At 50.0% G+C, this 24537-nt stretch overlaps 1 protein-coding gene across 8 annotated transcripts in view; it reads left to right on the top strand.

The window, feature by feature from the left end:
• RAD54L2 (RAD54 like 2) overlaps positions 1 to 24537 on the top strand; it is a 168188-nt gene that overhangs the window by 119091 nt on the left and 24560 nt on the right. For 2 of the 8 annotated variants that reach the window (XM_025375393.1, XM_025375389.1), the window contains exons 1-2: positions 15756 to 15867; positions 18886 to 19177. In XM_025375393.1, coding sequence (XP_025231178.1) covers positions 18920 to 19177 — 258 coding nt within the window. In that variant the 5' untranslated portion in view covers positions 15756 to 15867; positions 18886 to 18919. Of the gene's footprint in view, positions 1 to 646; positions 847 to 2251; positions 2342 to 4686; positions 4780 to 6736; positions 7923 to 15755; positions 16121 to 16783; positions 16876 to 16914; positions 16967 to 18885; positions 19178 to 24537 lie in introns of those variants that run through there. The other 6 variants (XM_025375386.1, XM_025375387.1, XM_025375392.1 and 3 more) reach the window with 6 other exon arrangements.

Below are 24537 nucleotides of genomic sequence, written 5' to 3'. Positions count from 1 at the left end.
GCAGCTGCTGCTTTTGTTGTTGTCATGACTGGAGGGGCACTTTGAGGGTTGGTCCAGGCTGGAGCTAGGATGAACTCAATGAAAAGTAATGAAGAAGAGAGAGAGAGGTGTCTGTATTACTTATTGAGACTCAAGGTTTCAGAGAGAAAGTAAAGATGTTTAAAGTTGGGACAGACTATTTTTTAGGATCACCTAAACATGTGTCATTACATGGCCCGTTTTCCATGGGTGAATGGGGAAAATTCTGCCCATCTCAACTTAACATACGCCGTGGTCAGGAGAACTTTTCCTGCCTTATTGCATCTTGACAGCTTCCTGACTTCCCTTTAGGGACTAACTCCTAGTGTAGATAGTCCAGGTTCTAGAGGAGCAAATACTGTCTTACGTGTCCAGAAAATATTATTCCACCAACATCTGATTATCCTTAGACTTTGACAGATTTTATCCCTCTGCCTCTTTTGCTACAATTGAGTCCTGCCTTCTAGTTTCCTTTTGAATTAACCAGACCCTGCAGATTCTTCTGATCCTTCTCTGAGCAGCAACTGATGGTGTAGAATGGGACAGCCTAGAGAGGCTCTGTAGCCTTTGGAGAAAGGTAAGAGTTGTTCTGGCAAACTCTTTTAGTGTCCTTGTCTTTCTCTTACAGGCAGCCAACTTTGAAGGGTGATGAAAAGCCTGTGGCCAGTGTTCGTCCTGTACAGTCCACCCCCATCCCCATGATGCCCCGGCATGTCCCACTGGGAGGCAGCGTAAGCTCTGCCTCTAGCACAAATCCATCCATGAACTTTCCGATCAACTACTTGCAGCGTGCAGGAGTCCTTGTGCAGAAGGTGGTCACCACGACAGGTGGGAACTCCTGGGTTCTGTGGCAGAGCTGCTGTCCCTTTTAAAATTACTTTGTTCATTTAGGAAGTATCTATTAAACACCTTTTGTATTTTTGACCTTACTACACTTGGCACTGTTGATAAAAAATAGGGAAGACAACAGTCCCTGGTCTTGAGGAATTTGGATTCTAGTGAAATATCTTGAGAATAACAACACAGAACTGGGTTTTCTTGGATTTGGTGGGTGAGATAGACTCTGAGCGCTGCAGGAATTGTGGAAATGTCACTGGAACACAGGGTCGGTCTCAGGTTCTTACAGAGCTGTGAATATGCTGAACCCTGCCTGACTGTAGAGCCATCTGGGTTTAAAAGACAGCTGTCAACCTTTGTACATAATTAGAAGACCTGAATTGTCACTTGCTCTACCTTTGCGAGTCTGATGTAAATTGAGCATGGTGGGCCAGTCAGCAGTGGTGGGAGGTAGCCAACCCATCCACTCCAGGAGCTTGTTCTGTAATTCAGTATGATTAAGATGGAACACATTTTGTGATCTTGTTTTTTATCTTGTTATTTGGAAATATTTGTTATATATAAATTATTATTATTATTACTTTTTTGAAGATGGAGTCTTGCTCTGTTGCTCAGGCTGGAGTGCACGATCTTGGCTCACTGCACTCCCAGGCTCAAGTGATTCTTCTGCCTCAGCTTCCCGAGTTGCTGGGATTACAGGCATGTACCACCATGCCCAGTGAACTTTTTTGTATTTTGGTAGAGATGGGGTTTCACCATATTGTCCAGGGTGGTTTCAAACTCCTGAGCTCAGGCAGTTCACCCGCCGTGGCCTCTCAAAGTGCTGTGATTACAGGTGTGAGCCACTGCACCTGGCCAATATATAAATTTTAATGAAAAGATCTTAACTGATTTTTCTAAGTAAAAAAATTTGAAACGAGTGAAAAAGAGAGCCCCTTGTAATCCTATTATCTACTAATTCTTGAAAATACTGTTTCCCAGGTGTGGGGTAATGCCAGCAAGGAAGAAGATTAGGCCATTTTTGGAGCCTAAAGTGATGTGGAGCAGATACGTGCAAATAGTTTAGGGAGGAGGAAAAAAATACACAGAAACAACCATCTGAACTAAAACATTTTTCACACCAAAAACTATGAATTTCTATTTAAATCAAGGGAAATTGATTACAAAGATAATCAGCTCAGATTTCTGGCGAGGTTCCTGTTTTCATAATATTCTTTGTTTAGATAATTGTGAAAGATCCTGCTTGCTTTACCTTCCTTGGTTTTGGACCTATGCCCCACTGAGAGGCTGTAGGGAAACCAATGAAGAACTGGGGTAGATGTGGGACTTTGCAATTTCCCCCCCGCCTTCAGTCAGGTCCCGTGCAATCTAAATTTAAGATTTGTGTTTTTCCTAGATATTGTTATTCCTGGACTGAACAGCTCCACAGATGTACAGGCAAGAATTAATGCTGGTGAGAGCATCCACATCATCCGTGGGACAAAAGGTAAGAGCCTGACCAAGGACCTGTGCCCTGCCTTTGGTTGAAAGTGCTGGGCTGGGAAGAAGAATAAATATGTATGACTTGAGCTAGACAGGGCATAGGAATCATCCCATTAGGATGTCACATTCGGGAACTGAATGAGAAAATAGCATTTGTAGGAGCTTAGGGGAGTTGGGTTGAGCCCATAGGATTATTAGTCAGTGGTTTAAAAGAAGGAAATTAAGGTTCCTACATTTCTCTATCTTGCTGTCCTTTTTGTTTTTGAGACGGAGTCTCGCTCTGTTGCCAGGCTGGAGTGCAGTGGCGCGATCTTGGCTCACTGCAACCTCCACCTCCCAGGTTCAAGCGATTCTTCAGCCTCAGCCTCCCAAGTAGCTGGGACTACAGGCACGTGCCACCACGCCCAGCTAATTTTTGTACTTTTTTTTTTTGTTTAGTAGAGACGGGGTTTCATTATGTTGGCCAGGATGGTCTCAATTTCTTGACCTCATGATCCGCCCACCTTGGCTTCCCAAAGTGCCGGGATTACAGGCGTGAGCCACCATACCCGGCCCTTACTGTCATTTTTATGAGAATCTTGGGATGGGACAAGTAGACACAAGGAGACCAAAATTGGAGGGAAAGAGCGGTGGAATGGGTTATAAGCCTACATATATTTACCCACTTGCTTGGAGCAGGGTGGGAGTCCCCTGATAGGAAATGTATTATGTGGATGAATTACACATGGGTTGCATGATAGAATTTTTGCATGTGGTAATTTGAAAAGTCCACATCTGCCTCTGTCTTCCTTACAGAGGGACATGAGATTGGTGGAATAAAAAAGCTGGGCTGAACAGTGTTGAGACACAATCTAAGCCTGTTTTTCCCCCTCTTTTCTGCACCCACATCTCCTAACCAAGCCTGTTTTACATATTAGTCTTTAAGCCCCATGATTGTGTGAGGCTCTTTGAGACTTTTTGTTCAGTAAAGAGATTTTGCCCTAGCTTCTATTGGATTAGAATACCTTTGAGGTTAGGGAAAAAGTGCCATGAAATACCCGGACTCACAGAAAACACCATTCCCAGCCTCCTTACTGGATTCTTCCTAGTCTAGATCCCAGCCCCCTTTACTGCTCTCTTCCTAGTGTATAGCAGGAGTCACCAAACTCTATGCCCCATGGGCCAAATCTAGCCTGCTACCTGTTGTAATATCTGCAAGATAAGAATGGGTTTTACATTTTTAATTGGTTGAAAAAAAAAATCAAAAGAGTAATATTTTGTGACATGTGAAATTATATGAATTTCACATTTCAGTGTCCATAAAGATTTATTGGAGAACAGTCATGCCAAGCTATTTTTGTGTTACAGCAGCAGAATTGAGGAGTTTATGACTTATAAAGACTTTATGACTTATAAAGCTCTTATAAAACTATCTGGCTCTTGTTTTTGTTTTGTTTTGTTTTGTTTTTTGAGACGGAGTCTCGCTCTGTCATCCAGGCTGGAGTACAGTGGCGTGATCTTGGCTCACTGCATGCTCCGCCTCCCAGGTTCATGCCATTCTCCTGCCTCAACCTTTCGAGTAGCTGGGACTACAGGCGCCCACCACCACGCCCAGCTAATTTTTTGTATTTTTAGTAGAGACCGGGTTTCACCGTGTTAGCCAGGATGGTCTCAATCTCCTGACCTCGTGATCCTCCTGCCTTGGCCTCCCAAAGTGCTGGGATTACAGACGTGAGCCACCCTGCCTGGCCCAAAAACTATCTGGCTCTTGTAAAAAAGTTTGCCAACTCCCGGCCTAAAGGCAGCACTGACATTCAAGGAGGTTGATCAAATGACATACCCAAGGCTGAAGAGAAGATAGATTAGTGCCTTGTGGGAATAGAATGCAGGTCTTTCTTGAATTATTCCTACTAGGGGAGAGAGGATATTGAAGCAATAAGGTTCCTTCCTTCCAGATCAAGAGGAGGACCTGGGCCAGAGTGCCTGGGAACATAGGATGCCAACTTACTCTCTTTTGTAGTACCTTATTTATTTCTCCATTGCATTGAACCCTTCCTGATACTTTGTGGTGTAAGTCTCTGTCTCCCTCTAGAGACTAAGCTCCATGAGACAGGGACTTTTTCTGCCTTGTGCATTCTAGTGTCTAGAACAGTGCCTGGCACATGGTAGTCATGTAATCAATGTTTGTGAAATAAATGAATAATTATGAGTCCATAGCTCAGTCACCCCACTCCTTATTTCAGGGGTCTTGGGAGATGGTATAGCTAATTGCATAGCTATTTACAAGCCCATGGCGCATAGCCCGGAGTTTCCCAGGATTGGCTGTATTGAATGTCTGCTTCTAACTGTCTTCCTCATGTCTATTCTTAGGGACATACATCCGTACCAGTGATGGACGGATCTTTGCTGTCCGGGCAACTGGCAAACCAAAGGTTCCTGAAGATGGTCGGATGGCTGCCTCAGGTGTGATGGCTTTTACTTTCCATTTTACTTTTCAAACATTCGTTTGCTTTATTTTGGTTAGGTATTAACTTATTATGTGAACAGATAATATGTACATGGTTCACAATTCAGAATGTACACAAAGAGGTAAAGTGAAAAGTAAGGTTTTTTTTTTTTTTTTTTTTTTGAGATGGAGTTTCGCTCTGTTGCCTAGGCTGGAGTACAATGGTGCAATCTCGGCTCACTGCAACCTCCACCTCCCATGTTCAAGTGATTCTCCCGCCGCAGCCTCCTGCGTAGCTGCGATTACAGGAGCATGCCACCACACCCAGCTAATTTTTGTATTTTTAGTAGAGATGGGATTTCACCATGTTGATCAGGCTGGTCTCGAACTCCTGACCCTGTGATCCGCCTGCCTCGGCCTCTCAAAGTGCTGGGATTACAGGCGTGAGCCACCACGCCGGGCCATAAGTTTTTCCTCCACCATGGTCGCAGCCATCCATTGCTCCTCCTTTTTTTTTTTTTTTTTTTGAGACACAGTCTTGCTCTGTCACCCAGGCTGGAGTACAGTAGCGCAATCTCAGCTCACTGCAACCTCCGCCTCCCGGGTTCAAACGATTCTTCTGACTCAGCCTCCCGATTAGCTGGGATTACAGGTGCGTGCCACCACACCCAGCTAATTTTTGCATGTTTTGTAGAGATGGGGTTTCACCATGTTGCCCAGGCTGGTCTCTAACTCCTGACCTCAAGTGATCCACCCACCTCGGCCTTCCAAATTGCTGGTGTTAAGGTGTGAGCCACCTTGCCCAGCCAACTTTCTTTGTATTTTTAAAACAAATGCTAACATACCATAAAATACTATTTACTCCTTTTTTCACTCACCAGTAATAGTTTATTCCTTATCATTTCTTCTAGATATGTCTCCTTGAAGGTTCGCACAGGATGAGCTATAACACAATGTATTAACTAGTTCCCTGTCAACATACATTTTGATTATTATACTCCACCATCACTGACAGTGCTTTTTCAGAGGTGGTTATATCTATAGGATATGTTCCTTAAAGTGGGATTGCCAGGTCAAAGGGTGTATGTGTGGCACATGAACAGTGTTAAGAATTCTTGCCAAGTTCCCCTCAGTGGGAGTGGTTCTCATTGAATCCTCCCACCCCAAGCTAGAATTCTAGAGGGCTAGAATGCTCTTATTCCCTGCTTTGTATTATGGAAATTTCAAATTTTCATACATACAGAAAAGTTGAGAAATAGCACCATGAGCACCCATATATCCTGCACCTAGATTTAATGATTGTTGGTTTTCATAAACCTTCTTCTTTCTCTCCCTCCCTTTCTATTATTTGAGTCATTTGTAAGTTGAAGATATCATGTCATGTTTTTCATCATGTCATTTTATCTCTAAGTACTTCAACATACATCTGCTAAGATTAAAGATATTCTCTTCCTAGCCATAATATCATTATTACACTAAAGAAAGCTAACAGTTCCATAAAATTACCTAGTATTCCAAAATTGAGATTCCTATTTGTCCCAGTTGTCTTTCATAGCTATGGATTTTGTTTTGTTTTCAAATCAGAATGAAGTGCTTTTTAGCTTGATTTTCCTCTTTCTCCCACACTGATCACTGACTGTCTCTTACTGCCAGAAAAAGTTTGACTAGTTTTAAGAATGATCTCTTAGTGTTTCATATCCCTTATCTCATAGGATTTACTTTGGTATACTTTTACAGTTTGGGGAACTGGGGTGCAGAAAAGTTACATGTCTTGTCATAGATAGACTTATTTCTGGGGTCAAAGAATTTCTTTCTTTGTGACTGGAAAAGGTTGACTGGGTGATGTTGTTTAGACATCAAACTATTATAATTTTGGGGACTACAGGATAGGATTTTTTTTAATGGAGTTTTCTCCTCCACCCTTCTTCTCTCCCTGGCCACTCTGGTTCTCAGTTACCTACATTTTGTCCCCAGGTTCCCAGGGACCTTCTTGCGAGTCCACAAGCAACGGCAGACACAGTGCCTCATCACCCAAAGCCCCTGATCCTGAGGGGCTGGCCAGGCCCGTCTCTCCTGACAGCCCAGAGATCATCAGTGAGCTTCAGCAGTATGCAGATGTGGCTGCTGCCCGGGAATCCCATCAGAGCTCCCCAAGCGCCAGTGCCGCCCTGCCTGGCCCCCCGGCCCAACTTATGGACAGCAGTGCTGTTCCTGGGACAGCTCTCGGAACTGAGCCTCGACTAGGGGGTCATTGCCTCAGTAGTTCCCTCTTGGTGACTGGCCAGCCCTGTGGTGATAGGCACCCAGTGCTGGACTTAAGGGGCCACAAGCGAAAGTTGGCCACACCGCCTGCTGCCCAGGAGTCATCCCGCCGGCGGTCTAGGAAGGGTCATCTGCCAGTCCCCGTGCAGCCGTATGAACACGGGTATCCAGTCTCTGGCGGGTTTGCCATGCCACCCGTCTCCTTAAACCATAACCTCACCACCCCCTTCACCTCCCAGGCTGGGGAGAACTCCCTGTTTATGGGCAGTACCCCCTCCTACTACCAGCTGTCCAATTTGCTGGCAGATGCCCGCCTGGTGTTTCCAGTGACTACTGACCCTCTGGTGCCAGCAGGCCCCGTCAGTTCCTCTTCCACGGCTACCTCAGTCACTGCCAGCAACCCCTCCTTCATGCTCAACCCTTCTGTGCCAGGGATACTACCCAGCTATTCACTCCCATTCTCACAGCCACTCCTGTCCGAGCCGAGGATGTTTGCGCCTTTTCCTTCCCCTGTCTTGCCCAGCAACCTTTCGCGGGGCATGTCTATCTATCCAGGCTACATGTCCCCACATGCAGGCTACCCAGCTGGTGGCCTTCTACGGTCCCAGGTGCCTCCATTTGACTCTCATGAGGTCGCCGAGGTGGGGTTCAGCTCCAATGATGATGAGGATAAGGACGATGATGTGATAGAGGTCACTGGGAAATAGCTGGGGAGCCCCTCCCCACCTCACTTGGGGCCCCCAGCAGGTTGCCCACCAAGCTGGAAGACAGTGATTTAGACTTTTTGAGAATAGGACACTTGGCAGGAGGGAAAAGGAAGAGGACAAAGGAGGGTGGTTGGCCAAAGTGGCAGAGCTCTGTTGCTGTTTAACAAAAGAGGCAAAAAAAAAAAAAAAAAGGTCCAACAGAGCAGCAATAGTGGGAAATCAGGGACCCAAAACAGGGATGGAGGGGCAGTGCAGCCTCTTTTCCTTCCTGCCTTGCTTATGCTGTCTGCTTGCTTGCTCGCCCATCTGAGTGTAGAAGCGCACATCCCATTTCTGTTTTTGGGAACATTCTCTCCCAAGAGAGCTGCCTTACTAGGTGACTTAGCTTGGCCTGGGGAGGGGATTGAAGGGAGGGAGAATGAGTGAGAGAAGGAGGGTGGGTAGCAGGAGCAGACTGTGATCCCATGTGAAGTGGGGTCTTTTTAGGGGTTGGGAAGGAAGCTGACCAGGTATGTGTGTTTGTGAGTGTGTGGGTGTATGTTTATGTATGTATGTATGTATATGTATGGAACAGAGCAGGGGTGAAGGTGGGAGGGGAGGGAGGGAAGAACTAAGAGGGAAACTGAAAAATGAATTTATCTTTCTTTAAATGGAAGTCAGTTTGGTGGTTCATGGCACCTATTAGTGTGAACATCAGGGTGAGCCCAGAAGAGCCATGGAAATCACAAGTTTCCTTCTAGATGGGTGAAGAGAAGGCCCAGCTAACTCAAGTGTCTGGTTTTCAGAGCCACATTTGTGTGAGAATGTGGGGAAATTCATGAGAGAAAATGGGCATTACCAATCTATGTCTCTTAACCCCGGTGGCTATCTCTGAGCAGCTCTCCCTTTCCAGCGTGGAAGGTTGTCTGTGTGCAGAGGCTGGGAGGGAGAAGCACTGCAGTATGTGAATGAAAGGTCATAGAGTTGTGGCTGGAAAAGACATTTTTCACCAGGGTGGAACTGAGCCTCCAGCTGCCTATCCTGGTAGTCTTTCCTGTTTCTTTCCTTCCCCTTTAGAGAGCTCCATGTTAATTTATTTCTTATGGGCAATTATTTATTACTTGGACTTTTCATGTGTCTTGTTTATTTGGGGGTGGGGTGGGGGGAGGTTAGGGGTAAGGAGGGTAGGAGATAGAAAGGGAAGTTTTAAGATATCCCAGACCCTATAGCTACTGGTGAAAAACAATCCTGGATGGATGGTAAATTGACCAGGGAAAGAGTTAGGTTTGACCAAGGTTTGGATTAAACAACTATATTTTTGAGAGATGGCTTTTCAGGAAGATCAGGGAATCCTGAGACTGGATAGTTAGTGGAGGGTGGGACTCATTCCACAGAAATTGAAAGTTGTGATCATAGAGTTTGCAAATGGAAAGTAAGAGACCCCAGATTTGGAGCTATATCCTCCTGGGATGACCTTAGAGGTTGGCTCTCTATGCCAAATAGTGAAGCTGTGGATAGGTGGTTGCTGGGTTGAGGGATTATTGATTTCTTGTTAGGAATTGTCTTCAGGTAGTCCATGTAGGCCTGGTATCTGCTGCCTCCATATTTGAAGGAACATGGAGGAGCCCTTTCTCTGTAGGAGCCCTAAGTCTGGGTTTTACCTTAAAAGAACGCGCCAGTCATTCTGGGTCTCCCATTATTGCCATTGCCAGGGGAGGGTCGTCTAGTCCTTAAGCATAAACACTGGCTGTCTTCCTATTGGTGTCCCTGCCCCCTCTGTATCCACCACCCCAAGACTTTGCCAGATGGTTCTTTATGATGAACAAACTTTGGCTTTAGAGCTTTACCACTTACCCATGGCTCCCTCCTTACTGGGCAGGTGCTGTACCTGCCTCTTCCCAGCCCAGAAGGCAGCTTAGTCAGGTTATCCCAGTAGTAGCTCCTGCAGTTCTTCTGACCAGCCCATTTCCATCTTTGGAGGGCCTTAGCAGACTCTGGGGTATTGTCCTCAGAGAAGAGACAAGGACATGATGGATGGGATGCATGTGTATATGTGTGTTTGTCTGCTGTCCAATAACACCAAAAGTGGAACTTAAGAAGCTTTGTGTTTTCATAAGCACCCTGCCAGACACTTAACTCTTCTACTCATGGAAGCCTTAGATCTACAATTTAGCTATGCAAATTATTTTAATAATTTAAAAATAGCAGTTCCAACCAGTGCTTTCTCTTTCAGATGCATCCCAAGAATGGATGGTGAAGGGACTCAGTTGGAGTGGGCTCTCAGGTTGAGGCTGGTGCAGTAGGAGTGAGCTAGACTGAATCTCCAATTTACAGGACATACTCAGAACCTGGGTTACACTGATGCCTCTCAGGCCCTGGAGCACTGGGATCCCAGAGACGCATGTGTGCAAGTGTGTATGTGTGTGTGTGTGTGTTTTGTCGGGAGAAGGGGGTATTTCTGTGTTCACTTCTAGGAAATCACTGTACCAACCTCCAAGAATCTGGAAACCTTCCCAGCCGGGAACTGAAACCATTCCCTGGAGGGATGGGCTTGACTTTTGAAGTTGACAGAAAGTAAATGGGTATTCTGAGAGGCAGCACATGCTTACTCTCTACCCAGTGTTCCAGGGACTGGGTCTTGCTTCTACTCAGCAGAGGCCATCATTCTGAGAGGCTGACCTGACTAGAGAAGACTTTCTCTCATATGTGCAGTTTCTATTGTGTAGAGGGGTTGGGGGTGGGATCATGGGAAATTGGAGTGCTACCAGGTCCGTGGTTTTTGCTTTTTTTTTTTTTAAAGAAAAGAACCTGAAAACACTTCTGACTTTTCCGCTGTCTCTTTATGTGTGCTGGTAGGCAAATGTGCATGCATACCAAACATAAGCATGTTTGTGAGGGAAGCGGGAAGTATCTCAGAGCCTAAGAACCATGTTTTACAGTTTCTTTGATCATAAACACTTGGTGGTGTCTTCCACCCACCATCCAGGCCTGAGTGGGGGCTGTGGCTGGTAATAAGAGGGAGGGCAGAAAATCAGGCCTAGGCGTTTTCCCTTACCATTGTCTTCATGAAATGTTTTCAAGGGCCTCTCAAGCCCCATTCATCTGGTTTAGCCAAGTTCTCAGCCTGGGGAACACAGTACTACTTAATGATTCAGGTTTACCATTTATAGTGATGCTTGATTTCCTTAATATATTTGTAGATAAAAATTGAACAGGGACAAAGTAGCTATTTAAGAAAGGAAGTGAACCATGTTGGGTCATATCATTTTATTTAGATTGGATATCTATGAAGTCCACACTTCTTTGAGTTATGCTTCTTAGCCATCTATCTCATCATCTCCTGATTTAAGGATAATTCTGTCTGGTCCTTGGAGCTCTCTTCCCTAAGAATTAGTGTGTGGAGTTTCTATATGCTTGTGATTCACAACTAAATATGAAATTTCTCAATTCAGGAGCAGGAAGCAAAGTGCTGGGGTAAAGTTTTGCAGATTGGTTGAAACACTTAGCCAAACTTAAGTGACCTGGGTAGGACCATCACTCCCAAAGCTGTCAGCAGAGAAGGGCCCTCTGTGTCAGTCTATTCAAGCCTGGTATTGTTCTGAAATTAAGTCCTTATCCCATGGAGAAGGTCTTCTGGGGGCTTTACATTCTTTGTTACTAGTGTTCTGGATATTACCTTCTGCTTTCCACTTTTTTTTTTTTTTTTGAGATGGAGTCTTGCTTTGTTGCCCAGGCTGGAGTGCAGGGGCATGATGTTGTCTCCCTGCAACCTCCACTCACGGGTTCAAGCGATCCTCCTGCCTCAGCCTCCCAAGTAGCTGGGATTACAGGTGCACACCACTACGCCCAGTAATTTTTGTATTTTTTAGTAGAGACGGGGTTTCACCATGTTGGTCAGGCTGGCCTTGAACTCCTGACCTCAAGTGGATCCGCCTGCTTTGGCCTCCCAAAATGTTGGGATTACAGGCATGAGCCACTGCTCCCAGCCCCCACTTCCTTTTGATTTCTCAGAAGATCAGTCTTTCCCTTCTGAGCCATGGCCTTCTGTGCACCCAGCTCAGTGGCTCTTCACCTCCAAAACTAGGTGAAGTCATCCTTCCCCAAAAGGACACCGGGGAGATGTTCTGGCCCTCTGCTGACTACTCCCAGGAATCAGTATCTCAAGGACTATTTGAGAATGCTGTGCTCTCCATTGGTCACCTTCAGACTCTGTTCCCCTGCTGCCAGCTCTTCTCTTCTGCCCTGTGTATTTTGCTGTGATCCCCTTAATGGCTTTTCTGTGCTACTAGCTTGGCCCTAGGCCTTTTATGAATATCTGAGTCTTATAACGATGAACTTCTTGAGCAGGCAGTGTCCAACTTCTTTGCTCTTCAGGGACCTGAGTGTGCACCTTTCGCTTTTGCAGGTCTATTTGACATAGTAATCTAGTGCGTTGGGGAGGGGTAGCCAAGCAGGCTGCAGTGTCTGCAATGCAGAGGGCTTGGGGAGGTTTGGGTACTCTCTGCTGCCACTACTGGGATGATATTCAGAAGAGAGAGGACCTAATACTGTGACCGGACCCAGGACCCTCCCTGGAAGAGAGCTCAGCCCAGCTGTGTGTGTGTGTGTGTGTGCGCGCGCGCGTGTGTATGTATGTGTGTGCTGTGCTCATCTGCACCTGGGTGTAAAATGACTGTTATCTGGTTGTGTTACTCAGGGTGGGCTGGGGACTCACCAGAAGAATCCCCCCCAGCCTGCCCAAGACAGGTTTTTCCCTTGTACCATCTTCAGAGAGGTCAGGGGAAGAGGGTCCAGGTGGGTTAAGGGGGGTCACTATGGACAACCACTAAGACCAGACTGCTGCCAGGAGGAGTGGGGGATAATGAGGTGGCCCCAGGGTCCTGGCATCTGGCTTTGGTTTTCCGTCTTCTTTCCTCAGGACGCCCCTGAGGCCTGGGACCTGTGCCTGGCTTTGAGGAGCATCTGTGGCTGGGTGATCCAGCTGCTGGTGTGATCATGGGCTTCCCTCCTCTCAGCAGGGCAGGCGCTCCTGCCCCAGAGACTGGGCAACTGGCTGTTTCTATGACGTATTTATTTTTACTTGTGTTTCATGTCACTTTTTTAAAAAAAAAAGCAAACAGAACAATTGTAAGTCAGTATAACTGCCTATCAGTTTTCTTTATTTCTCTTTTTGTAAAATAAAATTTAAACTCAAGAAGGCAGTGTTGCTTGATCAAGGAATTGTCTGGATAGCTGTTTGGCTGGGTGGTGGTGAAATAGATCTTAGAACATAGTGGGCTCTGGGATAGCCCTTGGGTGGTGAGATAGGCAGGAGCAGAAGAAGGAAGACTGCTGGCAGGCTCTTTGTTGCAGTGGGGTTCACTGGGCTTTTTCTGCTTTTGTTCACCTGAAGAAGGATGTATTACCAGGCTCCAGGGGAAACAGCAAGCTGACTTCAGAGTGGCTTGAAGCTAGCTAGTCCTCAGCCAAGGCAAGACCAGTGAAGGGGCAGCCCTGACTAGACCAGTGAGTGGCTGGGGATTGGGCACAGTGCCTTCAGAGGGTGGGAGATGGTGTGTCTGTGAGTGGTTGGTGGCAGCGAAAGCATTCTTACTGCATGTGTATTCTCTGATTGTCATCCGTGTTGGGGAATCTAAGTCACTGGCCCACAGAGTTAACCAGAGCTTTGGAGTGTGAGAGGTGGGGGAAAGAAGGGACAGTCTACTCCAGCTTCCTGTTTAATTCTTCAAGGGGAGGGGCCCTGGGGAAACAATTTTCTGGAAATGTACAAAGAAGGATAGAGAAAGAATCTCTGTAGTGATTCCTTGGACAGAGGAAGGCAAGACGAGATGAAGGCCAAGTCTGGACTCATGATAGGGGAATCTGTGCTATTGGGAGATAAGATTGTGAGTGGAGGCCGAGCGTGGTGGCTCACGCCTGTAATCCCAGCACTTTGGGAGGCCGAGGTGGGCGGATCACGAGGTCAGGAGATTGAGACCATCCTGGCAAAACATGGTGAAACCCCGTCTCTACTAAAAATGTAAAAAAAAAAATTAGCCGGGCGTGGTGGTGGGGGCCTGTAGTCCCAGCTTCTCGGGAGGCTGAGGCAGGAGAATGGTGTGAACCTGGGAGGCGGCGGAGCTTGCAGTGAGTGGAGATCGCGCCACTGCACTCCAGCCTGGGCGACAGAGCGAGACTCTGTCTCAAAAAAAAAAAAAAAAAAAAAAAAAGATTGGGAGTGGAGGGTGGTAGCAGGTGGCTGGGCGAACTTGTTTCCTCCAATTTGTTACAAGGGGTTGGAGTAAAGAAAGTGCCTTGCAGAGTAGGCTGCTGCCTCCTGGTGGCCAGCCGCTGCCTTGCAGGGATCCTGCCAAGGGACTTCACTTGGCACTGTTGGAAGCAGCCTGAGGTGAAGCTGGGCAGGCTGATGTGATGGCCTGCAGCTCCAGTCACCAGCGGACTCTCCTTCCACAAAAGAGGTGCTGAAGCTCCTGAGGCACATGCTGAACTCTGATGTGGGGCTCTAGAGTTCCCCAGTCAGGCTAAAGGAAGTGAGCAGAGAGAACAAGATAAAGAATGGGCACCTCCTTATAATGGTTTCCTGGGAAAAGCTCACCACCTTCTGAGAAGCAGGAGAAATGACCACACAGACCCCGCAGGCAGAGGCTGTCAGTCTCTGAGCCTGGGCCATGGCCGCTCGTTGTGTCAAAGGAAATGCTTCTAAGTGTGTAGCCCGCCTGCCTGGGGCACCTAAGCTGAGGGTTTGACCATGTGCTTGATGTTCATAGGTAAAACAACTGCTGCGACGTGCACTGGCCCAGCCCGGAGTGCCTGTGAGGGGCCAGCTGCCTGTTCTGCCAGTGTGCCTAGAGAGCTGGGACAGGCTTGGCCCTGTGGATAAAGTTCAATCTCCCCTGCCTGCAGAAGGAAGAATGTGAAGCACAGGGAAAGGAAGCTGGGATTCTGACTGCCTCTGTGTGCCCAGCCTGCTCTTTGCTGGTGCAGTAGTGGGGATCCACAAGGTGAACCACCCTGTGACTGCTGACTTTTCCCACCACCACCTTCGTGGTGTTCCCATCTGCTGGATCCCCTCCCAAACATCAGTCCTTGTCAGGATACCAAAGTAGCTCTTGGCCTCGCCGGTCTTGTAGCCAAGCTTAGAAGCATAGTTGTCACGTTCCCCACCTCCCACCAAAAGTCCGGGACTCTCACTAGGGGAGCGTTTTATCTTTGGGCCCCTAGAAGAGTGCTTTGTAGTTTGTAGGTCCTCAGAAATTTGAGGCGAAGATTGAACCAATCATCAAGGAGCTTACACTTGATGTGGGATCACGTAAGTTATCGCTAAACCTGAAAAGTAGACCAGCCTACCCCAGCTACAACCCGGGCACTGAGGGAGGAGCCTGGAAGAAGGGCATTCCCATGGAACATGAACTCCAGGAGGGCGGAGCCTTGGTTTTGTTCACTCTATCCCCAGCCCCTAGAACTGTCCTGGCAAGGAGTGATAATAAGTGTTGCATGGATGAATGTACTCACGGAAGTGGGAATGGGTGGACGGAGGCAGGAAGCAGATATTTGCACTACGCAGAGATTGGATCCACCAGTTTCTTCCGCGAGCCCAGACTGGGCTGCAGCTTCCTCAGCTGTGTATGCCTTGCTTGGTTCCCAAGTCTGTTGTGAAGCCACAGTGAGAGAAAGTGGCAGGACTAAAGGTGGTACAAATGCCAGAGGCTGATACTGCTTGTGCTGCACCTCCTTAGCCTGTACAAATTCTCCTCAGCCCCAGCTCCCTGGTCCCCAGCCTGGCCCTCTACTGCGGACCACTGGGCTGCCTCCCGTACCCAAGCCTGGGCCAGGCTGTCATTATGGTGCTCCTGGCAACCCAGATGCCGGGGGGTGTTGCTAAATCAACCTCAGCAACCGGATAGTTTGTTGGAGGCGGGAAGGTACGCCGTGGGTTCCGCCGCAGCTGGCGCTGGGGCTAGGCGCACGCCCGTTGCCATGGAGACGGGGCGGGGCAGGCCTCCGCTCTCGGGTTCCCGCGCGCACGCGCCCACGGCCACGGCCACGTCCCGCCGCGAGAGGGGGCGGAGCGAGCGTGCGCGGCGGGCGCGCGCAGGCTCCGTAACCGAGCCCTGAGCCGCCTGCGCGGATCGGCGTCCCCAGCGGGCGGCTGCTGAGGTGAGGGCCGGGCCAGAGAAGAGGCATACCCGCTGGGGCGTAGGTCTGGGACCCCTGTCCGCCCTGGCGCGACCTCAGGACTCCCCGTGTCCCCTCCGTGACCCCCGCGGCCCGGGCCGCTCTTTGCATCGTCTTGCCCACAGATGGCCTCGGCCGGGTCCGAGGGCCTGGATGCGACGTTGGGGCAGCCCTACTCTTACGGGCAGCCCACTGCGGCGGCCACCGGTGCAGGGCATGCCCCGGGGCCGTGGAGGTGGGGGAAAGAGGCGCGAGTCGCGTTTTAACTCCGCCCCTGTCCCCCAAGGCCGCGCCTCGCAGCCTGGGCTGCAAACTTTAGCGTCCCTTAAGTTACAGATGTGCGTGGGGCTCCGTGAGGAGGTGGGCGAAGAGAAAGGCTCTGAGTAAATAGGCGAGGCCCGGGATGAGCAGGGGCTGGAATCCGAAAGTGGGAGGCGGCGGTCCCCGACCCACCATAGTCCACCCGCTGCCTGCTAGCACCGAAGTTTAGCCTAGGACTGGGGCCGTTTAAGGGCCCGGCCCTCCGCCGCCTCGCACGTGAGCGGCACCAGGAAGCCGGCTGGGCGCAGCCTTCCCTGACGCTCACCGGCACCGGCCGCACGCGTTCATGCCGGGCCTCCGAGCGGAGGGGAAACCGAGGCTAGAGGGAGGGCGCAGTCTGCCCAAGGTCGGCGGCAGCGGCAGTTTCTGAGCGCCAAGTGTGGTTGGAGCCCTCCAGGAAGAGGGGCGTGACCAGAGCTCCAGTGAAGAGCCCTGACCTTGTAAAGCTAGGTTTAGCTTCTGATTTCCCCCAAAGGGTTTGAGAATGGGACGACGGTGCTTTAGAGGCCCCGGTAGGCTTTCCCTGAGGAGGGTAGTCAGGGCACGATGGTCGGCTCAGTGGTTATTTGCTGGGCAGGGGTGGCTGTTCTTTCAGCTCCCAGCACTGGAGCGCTCGGCTCCTGCCGCACTGGATGCAAGCAGTTACTAAAAGTGAGCCTGGCATTTCAGGTGAACTCCCAGACCGTCTTCCTTTACTTTTGAATATAGGGGAAATTCATGTTACCCCTCCCCGTGCCGACCAAGCCTCTGAGACGCACAGGTGCATTTTCCCCCCGCCTTTCTGAGCAGTTTGGGAAGTGAGAGGAAGAGAAAGGTAGATACTAAGTTTCCTTGAGGAGACAGAAAGTGTTCAGCTGAAATGGCAGATCAGGGTGAGAGTCTGTCATTCCCAAGGCAAGTGGGGGCCTAGATGCTGAGAGTTTTCCAGCTTTGGGCTCAGAGATGTCCAACAAGGATTTAATGCTTGAGCCTTTCTGGAAGCCAGTCACCAGAGAAGAGAGAGAAAGTGGAAATGGGGGCCTGGAGTCAGAGTGTCTGGGCTTGTGTTGCCTGCATTTTGGTCCACGTGGCTCTGTTTAATACCTGTGTTACCTTAGGCAAGTCTCTTAACCTCTAACCACTTGTACCTTTAGCCTTACCTACCTCTTTTGATTGCTTTAAGGTAATGAAGTAGCTGTGTTTCAACATTTAGACAGTGCCTGGCATATAGTAAGTGTTCTGTGGAAGATTTCTCATCATTATCAAAGAAAATTGGAATGAAAGTAACTGGAGATGAGATGAGTAGGACAGGCAGAAAAGAGAGAGATACTGATGGGTAGAAGCACAGGTGGGTGAGACTAGTGGGCAACACCTCAGTTTCCTGACACCAAAAGTTTAGAAATTTACTTTGCCTCTTTGTGAGCAAATACTGTGTGCTCATTGACTCCAAAGACGGTTTTTTTTTGTTTTGTTTTTTGGTTTTTTTTTTTGTTTTTTTTTTGTTTTTTGCATAAAATCAACACCCAGCACCCACAGGGAAGAAGTAATTACACAGAGCTAAGTTTTCCACAAAGCTGCAGTGTGGCCTTTTCAGCTTCAAAACTTTTTAAATGTTAAATATTACTTTTAAATAATTGAGGTGGGAATGTCCCCCCAGTGGGTCACATGGCTCCGTTCCTCTTTAAACAGTCTTCTCTGGGCTGTGATTTATTCCCCCCGCCTGGGCAACTCAGGTCAAGCCCTCCTTGTAAGAGGGTTAGGCCTCTGACCCCAAGCTGCCTGAAGACCTAGGCAGCCTGCCTTGAATAGCTCACACACTGGCCTCTGTGTTACGTTCCTGGGCCTGCTGTTGAACAGCTTCTTTTCCTCTTATGGATAATTGTTACTTCTTCCTGCTATGCGACTCCCCTTTTAGCAGCCTTTTCCTCTTACTCCTCACTGTTTCTTCTATGGGCTGGAAAATTGGGATGAAGCTTGTTAACATTGGTGGTTCAAGTCTGGGAAGCTTAGTGTTGGACTTTGTTCTAGCTGCTCAGGCCATTTTGCTCTGGTCTTTCCTCTGGTTCTGGATAGGTGAGCTTGCTGGATTGCAAGGTCCCTGAAGGCCAGATGTACTTAGAAAAGGAGAGTTTCTTATGGAATTCTCTTCCTGAGGCACATTTTCCCTCACGGGTTTTTGTTCGGTATGGTTTGTCTCCCTGTTCATTAATAAGTGTTTGAACCCTAGCATTTGCCAGTCCTCCCTCTGGCAGTCCTCCCTGAGGCTTGGGGAGGCTGGGCTGGTGGCGTGGTTCAGCTGTGGGGAGGAAGAGGTAATGTGGAGGAAAGGCAGGCTGGCTGGTATCTGGTGCATCTTGGGGGAGACTTTTCAGGGCCAGGAGTATGTCTCTGGCTGACTCACTCCTGTGCCCCTCTATGACTCAGTTTCCCCAGGTATGACCAGGGCTGCCAGCTCACAGGTAGAGCTGCTCTGAGATCCTCACCAACTGCGATTAAGAAATAAAGAGGCTTGTGGCTTCAGTCATCCTTTGTAGCTCCCTTCTAGGTCACTCTGTGTGTAAACACCTCTGGCCCCTCCCCTCTCTGGGTCAGAGCACCCAAGGCAGGACTGAGGAGGTTGGGCCAGAACTGCTTGGCGGGCAGGTGGGCACATTGTCAGAGCAGGCTACCAGCCTCCTCTCCCTTCTTTCTCCTTTACAGCTGCCTTGAGGTGCAGTGTGGGGGGTCCAGAGCCATGTCGGACCTGCTACTACTGGGCCTGATTGGGGGCCTGACTCTCTTACTGCTGCTGACGCTGCTGGCCTTTGCCGGGTACTCAGGGCTGCTGGCTGGGGTGGCAGTGAGTGCTGGGTCACCCCCCATCCGCAACGTCACTGTGGCCTACAAGTTCCACATGGGGCCCTATGGTGAGACTGGGCGGCTTTTCACCGAGAGCTGCAGCATCTCTCCCAAGCTCCGCTCCATCGCTGTCTACTATGACAACCCCCACATGGTAAGGAGCCTCCATGGGGTTCTGCTCCATTGATGGACCTGGTGGGCCAGGGCTTCTTTGGGGAGGGTAGTTTTGGTTGCTGAGGAAAGGGTGGGAGAATCTTCAAGCTGGCTTTCACACCCCTCCTCTAAGAGCTTGAAGCGCCTTCCAGATTTAGCCTGGACTTCTGCTCCCAGCATCCATATGTGGGCTTTCTGTTTGCCCAGGTCTGGTTCCCCTTGCCCATGGCTAATTGTGGATTTCCAAATGCAGTGGACTATACCACCATGAATCCCTAGCTTCTGCCAGGACTTTGGTCCCCTGCCTCCTCTTCTTGTCATCCCTCCTTCCATCTCCATTTGGGGCCAGTGCTCTAAGGCCAAGCCATTCAGATTCTGCCCACTCTTTGGGGTTACATCTTGCTGTTTCTGTGCTTTCCATCCCTCAGCTCTCCTGCCATAGTTGTAGGCCCTTGAGGGCTGAGAGGGCAGTCCCTGGGCATGGGGCTTGGAATCTTACCTCTTCAGCCATTCTGATGCCCCCCAACCCAGTGATATGGCATTTCCTTAGACCTCAAGCTGCCTAGTTGGGAGATGGCCTAGGGGGCTAGTGGAGCCAGATGAGCTACTAAGATTGTTCAGAATGCTGATGTCAAAGACTAATCCAGCATCACTAGCACCCTGTGGGCGTCTGGCTGTTCTTACAACCTATGGTGAGTCAGAGCTTGCCAATGTAGCCTACTGCTATGCTATGGGGTGGTGCTGCCCACAGCTGGATGGGCTGGCAGCTCTGTCAAGGGTTCTTCAGCCTCTAATACTAAGCTGTGCCAAACCAAGCATTTGGAATCCCCAGCTCTGATTTCTTTGCCTGGAGAGCTCAAGTGGACAAGCCCTGCAGCCTACCCAATGCCTGCTGACTGGCTCACTGGGGCACTAGTTGAAACAGGGTGTGCTGGCTCCCTGTCAGTGCCAGGTTCTACTCTACACCTACACTCTGGAGATGAATCAGACCTGGCTGTGCCCTCAGGAAGCTCTGTGTGGCTGACATGTCAGCCCCACACAAGTGATTCTCCAACAAGACACTGTGCTTGATGTCCACAGAACTTTGAGCTGTAGGTTCAGGGAGGCTGCCATGAGTCTGCTGGGGAGGCTCAGAGAAGGGGTAGATGTCAACTGGGCCTTCTCACGTAAGTAGAATTTTTGCTCTGTTGGGAAGGGGTACTTGGCTAAGAAAACTGCGACAGCAAGAGCCTGAAGACATGGGATGACCGGAGAATTGTGGTTAGTAGACATGTTGTGGGTGGAGAAAGGTGGAAGGGTTTGCTCAGCCAGGTGGTAGGGAAGTACAGCAGGTTGAAGAGAAGGGTGTGGCACAATTTGCCACCTTTGTTTTAGGAAGTTAGCTGAAGGGCAAGTGGAGGAGGGAAGGAGATGAGGCAGGAGGCCATAGAAGAGATTGGGCTGGGCCCAGGTGAGAGGTGACATGGGTTGGTTGAGGTTTTGCAGTCACATGGCCAGGAGATGGCACTAACTGAAGTTGGGAGCACTGGAGCCTGAGTGAGATGGGACAGACAGTGGGCTATGGGGAGCTCCTAGATCAGATGTGTGACCCTCACCCCTTCAAAGGCTCTGTTGTGTAAGCCCCTGCTCCTCCTTCCACACCTGGCCCAGTCAGAGCCTTCTGCAAGGAGAGTCCTTGCATCTGGCTCTCTTCCCATTGGCATGTCTGCCTGTTCTGGAATCAACATGTTGCCTCTTGGGTTGGAAGTGCTAATTCCTGGATGGGAAAGGGCTAAGGCAGCAGGGTACTCTGGGGTCAGTGCTGGAGGCTGGTCTAGGGAAGAGTGAGATGGAAGAAACCTGGCATGGGATATTCTGGCCTGGCCACTGCCTCCTGCAGCTTTCCCAGAGATGTAGTGGACCCCATGGGGTGGGCCCTGGGTCTCCAGGGTTGGTTGGTCATAGTCTGACTTGGGTGCTTGTCTGGGGAACTGTGGCCTGAGAGCACAGCCTTGAGGCTAGCAATCCCGAGTTCTGATTCTGTCCCATCACTATCCTGCTGAGTGATCTTAGGCATATCACATAATCTTTCTGAGCCTGTATTTCCTTGTCTGCAGAGTAATGATAAAATACCTGCTTCATAGTAGACTGAGAAGAGTTAAGTGATATAGGTGAGGCATTTATCCCAGCACTTAGCCCTCAACAGATGCTTAACAACAACAAAGACAGGTGGGAAAACCACTTGTGCTAACATGTGCTGAGAGGTCAGACTGAGCAAACCTAGACCCTTGGCCTGGCTGTGGTCATTTGGCTGGCACAGAGGATGATGAACAGGTCAAGATGGCCCTTGTGACCCTGCCCCTCCCAGTCCTGGGTCAGTCCGAAAGACACCTGTGTCCCCATTTAGAGCTACATCACACTCTGGCACGTGGGATGGCTCAGGGACACTTGGCTCCCCATCTACTCTGGGAGCTGGTCATTGCATTCTCTGCCTGACAGAGATTGTAACAGGTTCAGGGAACCATGGACCCCCAGGCTTCAGGTGCTCGTGGCTATCACAGACTGGTCCGGAAGGACCTGAGGCTTCCTGGTCCACAGTCCCTATTATGGAGGGGAAAACAGGTTCAGATAGTAGGAGTAAGGTGCTGATCTCATACGTTTTTGTTTTCATTTAACAAATATCTGAGCACCTGCTCTGTACGAGGCTCTGTGTTGGGCACTAGGGTACCATAGGGACCAGGACCTGCCAGTGTGTGGGTGTTAGGAGCCTAGAGGAAAGGCCCCATTCTGGTCCTGGAGTGGGCTGAGAACCCAAGCTTTTTGCCCCCTAGGCTGCCTCCACCAGCAGTATGCAGTCTGGGGCATGCTCTGGTTCTCAGAGAAAGAGAATAGAGGCTGACCTGTTGAGTGTCCCACCCCCATTGTGTCCTTCCCTTGCCCAGAGCAACAGGTGCCAGTATCTGCTTCTCTGCGAGTGTGGAGAGGCAGTGAGGCTGTGTCAGTCTCTGTGAGTGGGGTGGTGAGTAACCAGGTGAGAGGTGCCACCTTTAGATGCTGCCCACCCCCATGAGGTGTGACGGACAGTTCCCTAGGCATGCCTCTTCCTGTCCTCAGCTGGGCAGGGAGGAAGCTGGTCCCACCTAGGCTGGGTGTGGACTCAGGAAGTAGCACAAGAAAGGGTACCACTAAGGTGGGACAGTGGCAGTTGCTGTGGACCTGTTCATAGTAGATGCTGCCGGAGCTCTTAGCCTTGAGCCCTGGAGTCCTATATGGGAAGAGGCTGCAGGTCTGGGTGAGTGGTTCCTGTGAGGCAGGAGGAAGGATTCCATTCTCCATCCCTGAAAGCCTTAGCATGGTTGGGGATGGGAAGGTAGGGAAGAAGTCTCTTGGGAAGTGGACAGACCCTGGCAGGGGCTCATGGGTGTACTCACCCACCTCAGAGCCCAGCATTCATGGAGTGTGGGCCATTCCTCTTCAAGGTATGCAAGGGAAGGGGGATGAGTTCAGAGATAAGGGTCATGTGTAGGTGGATATCAGTCACAGATCTGCTACCTTACACACACTGGTCCATACTGCCCTTGCATGGCTGAAGAAGGGTCCTGACTAGAAAAGCTGCTCTGCCCTCAGCCCTGCTTCTGGGGTGGGTGCTGGGGGCTTGGAAAGTGACTTCAGGCTCCCTTTTTGGGCCTTGTCCCTCTGGGAGCCTTCAGTGTTGGAGGGGAAGGAAGGAGCTGGGAGGACCCTGAGTGCCTCGCTTGATCCTGGCCTGCTCTGGCCCGTGGACAGGCCCTAGTAGATGGGCTGCTGTCACTGTGCCTGTGGGCCCATCCTGTCTGCCAGGCTGGCCCTCTACCTCCTGCCCCACTCCGTGCCACCACCACTTCCGCTGCTGTGTTTGGGACTTAAGCAACCTGCCTGCTTGCTTGTATGGGGAGCCTGGCTGGGGCAAGAGGAGTGTGGCAGCTAGTTCAATTTATGTGGACCTGTATTTGCTGCTTACACCTACCACCTAGGAGGTGGTGTTTGCTCCAGGCATGGAGTGGGTTGGGGAACTGGTGGTACTTGCTTCTGCCTTTAGTAAGCAAGACTGCCATCAAAGCCCCCTTTCCCCTAGTCCAGTGAGAACCAAGGCCCAGGGCCACTAGATCTGCAGGGGCTGAGGCTGGTGAGAGTTCTGACATAGGCCTGTGTCACACTCCCTCTTCCCTCAGTATGTGTGGAGAGGAGGCTCCCTGCCCTCCCTGGAGGCACTTAGTTTGGATGGAGCCTGGGAAGGGGTGAGGGAGCAAGATTTCCCAGGACTGACCTCCTCAACAAGGGCAATGGGAATGTGGGCTGGGATGTTTCCTGAGGGCCCAGGCTGCCGCCTATCCTGGTTACTCCATGGTTATTTTCTGCCAAGTGGAGTCCAGGCATTTGCTGTGCAGCAGGTTAACTATGTGGAACAGGTCTGGAGGCACGAGCTCCTCTCTGCCCACTAGAACTGTCCTTGAGGTGAGGTGAGATGAGGTGTGAGAGGAAGGGGCTTTGGATTTGCCCTTATAGGTTTGAATCAAGGCTCCACTGCTAACCAGTGTGTGACTTTAAGTGACTCACTTGGCCTGTCTGAGTCTGTTTCCTCATCTATCACATGAGAATAAAAGAATCCCGGCCGGGCGCGGTGGCTCAAGCCTGTAATCCCAGCACTTTGGGAGGCCGAGACGGGCGGATCACGAGGTCAGGAGATCGAGACCATCCTGGCTAACACGGTGAAACCCCGTCTCTATTAAGAAATACAAAAAACTAGCCGGGCGAGGTGGCGGCGCCTGTAGTCCCAGCTACTCGGGAGGCTGAGGCCGGAGAATGGCGTGAACCCGGGAGGCGGAGCTTGCAGTGAGCTGAGATCCGGCCACTGCACTCCAGCCTGGGCGAAAGAGCGAGACTCCGTCTCAAAAAAAAAAAAAAAAAAAAAAAAAAGAATCCCTACCTCAGGGTTTTTGTTTTATGGGGGCTAATTGATAAGGATATGGTCCAATACCCAGCCCTTAATAGGTGGGTATCACACTTGACATCCAGTCCTGCCTGAGGACCTCATGCCACTGGGACTTTGTACTTTTAGGGACCCTGCCTGCCTTTCTGGTTTAGTCCCAGCCTCCTGCGGGTTGTCTGGGCAATGTGAGGTGGCAAAGTACAGGGAAAAGCCATTGTGAAGCCTGCTCCTTGCCAGGGCCAATTTCTCGGACTCTTGGATGCCTCTGGGTTGTGTAGTGCAGCTCTGAAGCTGGTCTGCTTGGGTTTGAATCCTGACTTCAGCACTGCCTTGCTGTGTGATGTTGGCTGAATCAGGAACAGGGGTGAAAACAGTACCAACCTTAGAAGCCTGTTTGGATTTAATGAGCTTAT

This window comes from Theropithecus gelada, chromosome 2 (assembly GCF_003255815.1).
Source record: "Theropithecus gelada isolate Dixy chromosome 2, Tgel_1.0, whole genome shotgun sequence".
Classification (NCBI taxonomy): Eukaryota; Metazoa; Chordata; class Mammalia; order Primates; family Cercopithecidae; genus Theropithecus; species Theropithecus gelada.
Note: the sequence above shows the minus strand (reverse complement) of the source record. Positions and strands in the feature narration are given on the sequence as shown.